The sequence below is a fragment of the Pomacea canaliculata genome, linkage group LG10, assembly GCF_003073045.1.
Source record: "Pomacea canaliculata isolate SZHN2017 linkage group LG10, ASM307304v1, whole genome shotgun sequence".
Classification (NCBI taxonomy): domain Eukaryota; kingdom Metazoa; phylum Mollusca; class Gastropoda; order Architaenioglossa; family Ampullariidae; genus Pomacea; species Pomacea canaliculata.
Window position 1 is genome coordinate 5,099,853 of NC_037599.1, and position 9,905 is coordinate 5,109,757.

Below are 9,905 nucleotides of genomic sequence, written 5' to 3' on the forward strand. Positions count from 1 at the left end.
AATAATCAGAAATACAGATCAAATCATCAAAATAATGTTCACATGATCACAAAGCAGATATTGCAGCAAAGTGTTGAAGCAAGTCACTGTTTGGAACTGATGAAAACTCGATCACAGGAACGACTGTGATGGTGTTAGCAAGAGAAGATGATAAAAGAGGAGAGAACTGATATCAAGACAGGGAAAACAAAAGGCTTCACTACATACGGCAATTGTGGTATAATTTAGGCATGATTAATGTACAGATAAAGATTGCTTAAATATTAACAATAGGCAACAACAGTGGATCATGGATATTTTGTTGAGACAAATAAAAATCATGTAATATAGTTTCAGTTATTTTTGTCAATCTTTGACAAATACATTGACAAAACCATCTTTCTTACTTTTCGCCAGGCACTAATCACACATAAAAATAACATCAGCTATGTTGAAGGCAGCCATTCAATAAAAAATGTTTAGAAATGTTGCCCGTTATCTGTGATTTGCAGAAAAAGCACAGATTTACTTTGCAGTTCCAGCAATGCAGGTGGTTATTCTTGTCCCTTTTAAGATTTTCTTGCTTGCAGTTCTTGCAGAACATCAAGCGGTCTTTCGCATCTGGTGTCACCTCTAGCTGAGCCCGTATCATCAGTAATGCCTGAAAACAGAATTGTGAAAAGCCCACATGTAAGCCATTATGCGCTAGTACTTGCACAACATGCTAAACACACCAAGAAAGTAGTTGTGTGTATATATATATATAAATAATTATAGATGTATATTATGTATACTGATGACCTATACCAAAGGAGTTCCACAATATATTCTCCGAAATATAAATATGACTACAGTTTCATTACAGAACAGGCTCACAATTCAATACAGAATGTTTTCCGTTAAACATGTAACAAAGAAACTATAGGTACATTATTATTTAGTATTCAAGAAAGGCAGACCAAAGTACTTAAAATAATCAGCCTTGATGCACTGTGCATTTTAAGGGCCTCAGGAATGACCTTGCCAAGGAACAGTAATGAAACCAGGCAGATCAACAATCATCAATGTTCACAATTTCTTCATGGAAAATATTCCTCGTTAAGTCCTTATGAATTCCATAGCAGTAGCACAATATGTACAAGTGTAATTTGCAATTTGATTTTGAAATGAGCAGACCTGTACAGAACTAGACAGATGATTCTGGGAAGAATTAACAGATCAGTACAAAATAACGAAAATGCTTAATTGTTTGTATGTGTCCACAAACTTTACTCTGCAACCTATAGATGTGACATAAACCTACAGATTTGGAAAAATCTTTATAGTGCTGTTTGGTGTTGTAAGACTAAGGGTAAATTTGCATGATGGAAATGGTAACATCTCCTGTGGCATTTGGGCACTTAGTAAATTAAGGTCATAATTAATTTATAATGCTTGCAGCACCATTCTTCTGTCCTAAGAGTCTAAAAACAATATAAAGTTCCTGAAAATATTGGAAAAGAATTTATGCAACAAATCAATTACAATCAATCAATTACATATCTACTACTTCAGTGTTTAGTAAATCAGCCGATGCAATGTAAATAAAATATGTTTGAACTTGCATCAGGTAGTTGGCGCCTGTGAGCAGTAGGGACCGGTATGATGACTCCTTGCACACTGCACCCTGTGGTATTAAAGTGACTGTAGCCATCACAAGGTTTTCCACAAAGCCAGCAAAATGCTTGCCCACAACGGCATGTCATGTAATTGCATCTGAAACAGTTGCCAAATGTTACAGTTTAGCACCTACAGCAAACATTGGCAGCTCAATTTTCTATCGCACAAACATATATGGCACATATTCAAGCTGATTCGGAAAAATATTCTTCTCTGGATATTCAGGTGATTGTTATATGCAGTTTAATGGGTTTAAACTTTGAGGCAATAATAATAATAGATTAATAGACACCATTACCCTCCATTTTTTTCCACCATCATATGACATCTTGGACAGCGTACAGTCTTCTTCTTTATTTCTTCTTCCGATCTTGCCTCCTCCATCATTTTCTTCTTCATCTCCCTAAACTTCTTCAAAGCAGTGTATCCCCAGATTGAAGCCGTTTCTCTTTCTCCTGCAGAACATCCTCTTCAGATTGACATGGAGTACCCTGTAAGAAAAAAAAAACTTAAAATACTCATAGATAGGGTGGCAGTGAGTTAGTTCTTCATTTTAATTTTTTTAAATCAACCCAGTCATAATCTCTGAGATATCCAAGAAGACAATTAGTAGCAATTTCAAAGTAAATACCAACTGATGAATTCAGTTGCTATCAACAAGATACCAATGGTTCATATTTTCCTAAACTTACAAGTTCATGTTATAGCTTGACTCTATGTTGGCAGATGAATTATTTCTATCACAAGAGCAGCGCACTTTACATTCTCAAAGTTTCTGTTTATAATTTGTCCTTTTTAATGTATTTTTTCATTTAAAGGAAAACAAGTGCTTGAAACCCTGATGCACTGATGGGAAGTGGTTAAAATATTTTGAGCAAACCCTGATTAAAAAAAAATAATACTATACTAACTATAGTAGCTAAAATATCTCTTAATTGCCTGACAACAGCAATAATGACCAAGCTGAAACATAGAATATAAAGGAGCAGCAACATCTGCCATTATACCTCACCCAACAAAGAGTCAAGTACCTTTTGTTATGTCTAATCCTCTGTCTAGTCTTCTGCATAAAAACAGCTGTGACCCACATATCAGACCTTAAAAAGAAGGCTGAAAGCTTCGAGATGAAGTACTTCCAGAAACTTCTGAACACTGTGACATAAGGAGCCCTTCATTTCCATAATCAAAAAGCTGTCATGGTTTGGCTATAGGCAATATGAAAGCAGGCACAACCCAAAAGCATCAAAGAGTAGACTCATCTAGATATCCATAACCTGTTCAATCAAGAAAAGCCTACTTCATCTCCATGATAATATGTCAAGGGACTGAACTTGCTTGAAAATCTTTTTCTTTAAAGAAAGTCAGTGATGGCAGTTTTGTTTGGCTTGGTCTCCTAAAGCTTCAGATTATGTAAATATATCTAATCAAGGTGCATCTATGTTTTTTCATATGAGTTGCTGTTGTTGCATATCCTCCACAAGAGAAGGAAATCATGGTGTTATGATTATTAAACTTCTTTTTCTCATACCCTCCCTTGTACCTCAGATTTGCAATTCCAGAATATAATGTCATGTGCTGCAGGAGACCTGTGGAGTTTTATCTCAAAGCTAGCCTCCAAATGAGACAAAAATAGGCAAATGAGAACACTATATTTGATATGGGGAATTTGTGAGATCAACTTATTGCAAAATTTTAGAATTTGTCAGATAAACAGATTGCAACTTTTTAAAAAGCCATTCACATGGACCTTTACCTGATGCCATGCGCGCTCACACTGCGTGCAAAAACTGTAAAAACAGGAAAGGCAGAAGCCTAGGTGAAGACTTAACTCTGCCTCACTGATTACGATGCTCTTGCAGCGAGGGCAGTAGGTTATATCATTCATCTCATCTAATGTCTTCTGAAATGAAAAAAACCCACATTATTTTCAGATTGACACACACACACACTTATTTAACTCACTTGACACAGGCTGTTGACTGCGTCGTTCTGACCACTGTTGTGTTAATAGGCAATGAGCAACGGTTGCACTAAGACTATATAATATATAGTCATCAGCTGTAAAAAAAAAAAAAGTGTGGGGGGGGACTAGACTGGCATTTATGTTCTGTCTGTAGCCCACATATAGCACATTAAAGCAGATAAAATCTGCCCTCTCTGGACTGAACATCTGCACAGAACTGAATTCAAAAGCTTGACAGGTGTAAAATGTTTAATAAAATTGTGATTTTGAATGGTAGAAATTATTTGCTATTATAACTGTATAAACACATACCCGCTGTTACAAAATTTTTAAGCTTGGTAAGCAAGTGTCAGGATACTTCTGGAATAAGACAGGCTGGTGTATTTTATTATGATCTGTTCTAGTTTTATGAGATATAATGAGCCTCTATGCTCAGTGGACATTACAACACAATAGTAAATCCCTCAAAATACACTATCCTAACATTAACAAGTTTTTATCTTTAAAGAATATTTTGGTTTAGAGAATTACTTAATAAATCTGTGTAATGCTTTTAGATCCAATTTAATAAAATTTATGTTAGGCTGCCAAAAATTCTCTATTCAGCAATTTAGATATAGTAATATTCCTAGATATTTTAAGAACATGTCTGTTGTATAATCTAGATGAGGTAGGTGACGAATTTCATTATATGTTTCAGTGTGCTCACCTTTTCTTTGCTGCTTCCTGTATATTTTGTGTGTCACCTAAATATATATCAGTTTCACCAGTTGATAACTATAAAATCTAAGAGTATATTTATTAACTTAAGTAAATTTATCTGAATGGCATTATCACTGTTGAAGTAATTTTATATATATATTTAGTATCATATATTTATCTATATCTTTTGTTGCATAATGTCACCATCTATTGTACATGTGAAATATTTATTGTGTGATGTATATCTTATCTGATGTTACGGCTAAAAATGCTACCTGGGCTTAAAGCCAATGAAATAAAATGAAAATGAAATGAGAGAATTATATTTTAAAGCACATGATCTGGTTGTAGTGCTGTTTAGGAAAGTCAAGTTTCTGGATTGCTCCTCTTGTTTATAATACTTTAAAACCACCTCTTCCCTGCGTTTCTTATTTGTTCAGTATGGATCGCCTGACATTAATTAACGCAAATTTATTGTTGCTCTTCTTGTTAGAATACCTGCTAACATATCCAGACAAAACTATAAATCAGTGTCATGCTAACCAAGCTTGCAGGCAGTGCTGGTGGCGAAATTCAAAGGGCCACACCCACCTATAGGTGGTCATTCCCTGCTAATATATTTAAAACTGATTTTCTAAATGGGACAACTTTGAGCAAAGTAAAATAAATGAAAACTTTGCTTCCTAAATCATACATACTTGAACAGAGAGAGTCTCCCAGCGAATATATAGTTTGGGAGACAGAACTGTCTGCAGAACATCGGGAGGGATAACAGTCTCACATTTAGAGGCTGGACACCTGAAAGTCAAATCAAATTTCAAAGTTTAAAAATGACACTGTTTAGACCTTCTGTGTGCAAGTAAAGTTTCTGGACCAGTGGAGTCATTAGGTGATTGCACAGGGCACTCTGTTTTAACATGACTGGTTATTGAAGGGCTGTTTTAGCAATCATCCACAGATATGCGTTAGCAATCATTATATTTCCAAACTCTAATGACTTTGAACTTCAAAATATGCTTGCATCTAACAATCTTAACAATGCTGTCATGCTCCAGCTAACATAAATACATAAAAATGAAGAGAACCCAGCAATTATTTTGAAACTCACTTGAGTAGACTGATGGTGCCTTCTGTAACATGCATGTTACAGTGCATTGCCAGACAGTCAGAGCAGAAGTGGTGAAAACAGGGTGTAAGACGAAAAAACTGTGATCCAAGCTTCTCTTCAAAACACAGTCCACACTCCTGCATTGACTGGAAAAATCTGACTGCTGCCTTGTGATTGCTGTATCTGTAAATTTCATGATAAACATGACAGGAAAAAAAAAACAGGAAAACAATTTAGAGAGATATATATATATACACAATAAAAATGATTTTTGCTTTATTGTTCTGTAAATAAGATGCATCACTAAATGTATGTAGCTGAATGTTGATTTGAAAATGTTAGCATGTTTAAAATATGTCCACTTTTTCAAAACAAATAAACAATTAAATTATTATCACCAGTCTTTCTTGTACACCATACTCATTTTTTGCATGGCATACAACTTAATTTTAGAAACATCAGAATTATTGATGCTTTAATACTGCCTTGCTTCCTGAACTCCATTTGAATAGGAAGACTCATTCTTTCACTCTCTGATGTATTTTTTTTCATGGTTGGTTGTATTTATGTAATGACTTGTTAAACTGCACAAAAACCATTTGCCTTCTAAACTTACTGTAGCATAGTGTGAACTGCTTCTCCCAGATCAAAGCAATCAATGACAACTCGCTTGTCCTCCACGTCATCATCAGAGCTTTCTGCTGGCATCAGCACAATGCTGTCTTCAATACCAAGAAAACTGAAATCAATTGTAATGTTACTGGTTGACTACATTACAACAGATCTTCTCACGTATTGTATGTATATATACTGAAAGTCTCTTTTGAGAAGTAGTAATTCTTTGGACTGTTTCCCCAAAATTCACTAAAGGATATACAGGTGTGATTGTACATTGCAAAGGACATATCTGGGAAACAAAATCAACTAATGCATACAGACCAACAAGTGAGTCCATCATTGGAGTGCCAACATCAGCCACCTGTGGTTTAATTACTTAGCAGTGGTAGCTATGGCAAGGCAATATTTGGCATATATTCAAATTCTCTTGGATCTTAGAGAGAGGAACTAAGTCATTCAATAGGATAACTGGAGCTTAAGCATGAGCATACTGTAAAGTCTCTTTTTCAAGCCAGTCAACCCATGTGAAAACAATAGGAATGCCTCGGTTGTCTTCCCACAGTCTGTCCAGATGCTTGCAAAGGAGTGAAAGCTGATTTCCACTGAGCCAGATGGAAGATACTGTGAAAGATGGGGGACTGTGAGATGGATAGTCTGATGGAAATGTCAGATCAAGAGTCAGTGGAGGAAGGAACTGGACTTTAAAAGATCCTGACCATTTTTGACCTGAAAATAAGAAACAATGATATAGAACTGTTATGGTGCAATTGTTTGGCCCATGAACTAGTTTTTGACTCATAAGTTTCTTAAATCAGTAATCTGGCACACCTGTGCCTGTTATCCACAACCATGTAAATATCTTAGTTATAGTGGTGTCCCCTTGCCTAACTAGCTGTATGGGGCAGAGCTGTGTTGTATTTTTGTCTTATCTGACATCTTCCTCATGTTGGACTTGTGACTGTGTATGTGTTTTTAACAGGCCTACATTCATGCATGTAGAATATGGTGCCTCTTCCATTTTGGTGGCTACATTTCCTTTTTAATATGCAGACTTCATGTTCGGCACAGTTCAGCGAGCTTTATGTCTGCAGGACCTTTGTTAATCACTGAATTTTTGTGTGCTGGGGATCATTCATGTACCAGTGCCATGGATGCTGTCTTTTGGATGCGCTATTTGGAGTAGTATTTGCTGTGGAGTGTATTCTAGCATGTATGACATGTTTGATAATTGGCCTGCGGATTGTGTCTGTGTGTTGTGTGTAGGTGCTGTCCTTTGGCATGGAGTACAGTCATTTTGTTCTGAAGTCACACCATCTGTCATCTGTGAAGCGCCTTGAGCTTGTTTAGAAAGGAGGATTAGGTGCTATACAAGTGAATTCTTGTTATTATTATCTTGCCAGTCCTGGGCAAAAAAATTTTTATCTTAATTTTATTACTTGGAAATAAGTGGATCAGATCATTGCTTAAAGCATCTACTGTAACACATCAAGACTTACCTGAGAGGGTTCGTTCTAGGCTAATGCCTTGACCCAACTGTGGAGGTCCATCAGCAGCAGATGCCCCTTGTTCATCAATACTTGGTGTGTCACCTGTAGGTATCCAGATGTCTACTTGGCATTCTTTAACATTCATCTCAAATGGGACTTTTGCCTTCCAAACACAACAAATGTGTAATATATCACAGGGATATTACAGAACTTTTGTGGTTCAAATAGCATCTATTTCACAACAGAGATTGGGTTTCTAAAATTTTGCAAGCAGAATACTCTTTGCGATAAAAACAAAAACACTAGTTAGCATGCAAAATATATATATAGCTTAATAGAAATTTAAAAATACACACAGACACATAGAACAATATTAGTAAGCACAGTTGGTACACAATATTAGATCACCTCAGGGTTGAACACTTGTAAGATACCTGTATAACATACTGCCCACTGCCACAGCTATCTGGTTCACTGAGCACGCAGATTCTCTCTTCAATGTCCCCTTCAAAAATAGACTGCAGTGCAATAATCTGAAGACATATTAATGAACTTTATTTCCTTTCACAGAAGGCTTCAGGTGCAAAAAATAGAAAATTCCACACATCTGATATTGCTTTTAAACTTAGTTTGCTCAAAATAAAATCTTAAAATAGTGTGTATATATATATTTCCGTATGTGTGTGTGAGAGAGAGAAGGGTGAGTGTATGTGAATGTGTGTCTGCACACTCTTGTTCATCAGGGTAACAAAATTTGAGAAGATATGAGAAAAACAGAGAGAGAAGAGAGCCAGGAAACTATAAAACAAGTGAGACAGATTGACATGCAAAATCATGTCATGAAAAAAGAATGAAACTGAGATGAAGGGTAACTGACCAATTTGACCATTTACCAATTCAATCAAATCAATTCACACACACACGAGCTGAATTCACCACTGATCTCACTCAACCACTGATGACAGAAGTTACCAGAAAGTTAAATCATCGGTAACTTGGAAATTATATGCAGCAGCATATATTAATATTCTTACACTTTACAAAGTCAATATAAATACATTGATTAAATACTCTTTGTTTAAACTTAACACTTACAAATCGATATAAATATATATAAATTAACTCAATCTTAAAATAACAGAGTTTATAAAGCGCATTTGATTCTAGAGGTGAGCTTGAAGTAGTAGGCGGTGAGACATCACAATCACACCCAGAAGCACTCATGCAGAGATTGGAGTATGATATAAGGGAGAAAAAAAAAAAACACCACCCAGTCAAGGTAGATGGGTTGGTATTTCCAAAAGAGAAAGGTTGAAAGTCAAAACCATAGACCATACAAAGCATACAGAGAGACAGGGGCATTTCAAATACGTATATAGGGTCAGAGAAGGAGAATGAATAAGGATGGCCAAATTTATCTTGTCTGATAAGTGGGATGGTGAGAAAACTGGCATGAGCAAAGCGAATAATAATAAAGTACACTATGGCAATCTCTAAATCGATGCGAGCTCGGTGCACAGAAGTGTTGTGATATGATTTTCGCCTGCTACGGGTCGATTCGACCATTTACTGATTTTACAGCTGTACGTACGCCTCGATGGCTTTTTTAAATGAAAAATGCGAAGATATGAGAATAAGTGGATAACTGATGTATAATGACATAATTAGGATTCTAGTTCTTTTTCTCTTTCTCTCTCGCAATATTAAGCGACTCGCATTAACCAAGGATGAGAAAAAAACTAGTACATTCAAATTCACTTATTTCGTGGCTTAATTATTATCGCATATATGATGATTTGGTGGAATCGACTATAAGCAGTGATCAAATCAACTTGGAGCGGGGAATAAACTATACACGGGCTGTGGTCGAATTGGCAAGTGGTTGAATCGACCGGTGCCCCGGAAAACAATTAATAATGTGAGCAACTCTCGATTATCGGGATCTTGGGGGAAAACTAACATTTATAAAATGACCAACCAATAATTACCTCGTCTTTTTGTTCCACAAAATTGCCTTCGTAGATGGCTAAGCTGATACCGTCATTTTCTGTATGGGCCATGGATGCTGGTACTCATGCAGCTGGAAGTCGTACCTTTGGGGACAGGTAACACACAGGTGATGGGGATGCAGGCGTCGTTGGCAACGCGGTCGAAGGGCGTCTTGTAGCCGCTACAAGTCAAATCAGCTTGTTCAAGTAAATTTTTTCACACGGTGAATAGCATTGCATCAACAAATCCGTTTAAAGAGTGCGCGATGTGTGCCCTAAAGTATTACTTCCTCGCCTGCAATCGTGGATTGTGCAATACATCGCTCCGTTTACATTCCAACATTTTCAATTACCCTCACGGGGGAAAAAAGTTTCGGACGGTCTATATCTAGGAAAAATCT

At 36.4% G+C, this 9,905-nt stretch overlaps 1 protein-coding gene across 2 annotated transcripts; it reads right to left on the reverse strand.

Annotated features, from left to right (window-relative positions):
• Window positions 1–1,586: 1,586 nt before the first annotated feature.
• LOC112574035 (E3 ubiquitin-protein ligase RNF14-like) lies at window positions 1,587–9,824 on the reverse strand. Of its 2 annotated transcripts, none has more exons than XM_025254834.1 (10): window positions 9,505–9,635; window positions 7,951–8,049; window positions 7,526–7,679; window positions 6,521–6,755; window positions 6,028–6,150; window positions 5,412–5,594; window positions 5,002–5,101; window positions 3,392–3,538; window positions 1,937–2,129; window positions 1,587–1,734 (listed from the first exon to the last, which is right to left on the reverse strand). In XM_025254834.1, exons 1-9 carry the CDS (start codon window positions 9,574–9,576, stop codon window positions 2,052–2,054), a joined length of 1,191 nt encoding a protein of 396 aa, XP_025110619.1. In that variant the 5' UTR covers window positions 9,577–9,635; the 3' UTR covers window positions 1,587–1,734; window positions 1,937–2,051. The 2 variants fall into 2 exon arrangements, with proteins under 2 accessions (XP_025110619.1, XP_025110620.1); XM_025254835.1 differs by lacking the exon at window positions 1,587–1,734 and adding an exon at window positions 2,670–2,790 and having other exon boundaries at window positions 1,995–2,129; window positions 9,505–9,824.
• Window positions 9,825–9,905: the final 81 nt, after the last annotated feature.

Coding starts and splice junctions, on each gene's coding strand:
- LOC112574035 (XM_025254834.1), bottom strand. CDS start 9,576: ATGGCCCATACAGAAAATGACGGTATCAGCTTAGCCATCTACGAAGGC. Junction 7,680..7,950: donor GTGGGCAGTATGTTATACAG/GTATCTTACAAG, acceptor TGTGTTTGGAAG/GCAAAAGTCCCATTTGAGAT. Junction 5,102..5,411: donor GGCACCATCAGTCTACTCAA/GTGAGTTTCAAA, acceptor TTTGACTTTCAG/GTGTCCAGCCTCTAAATGTG.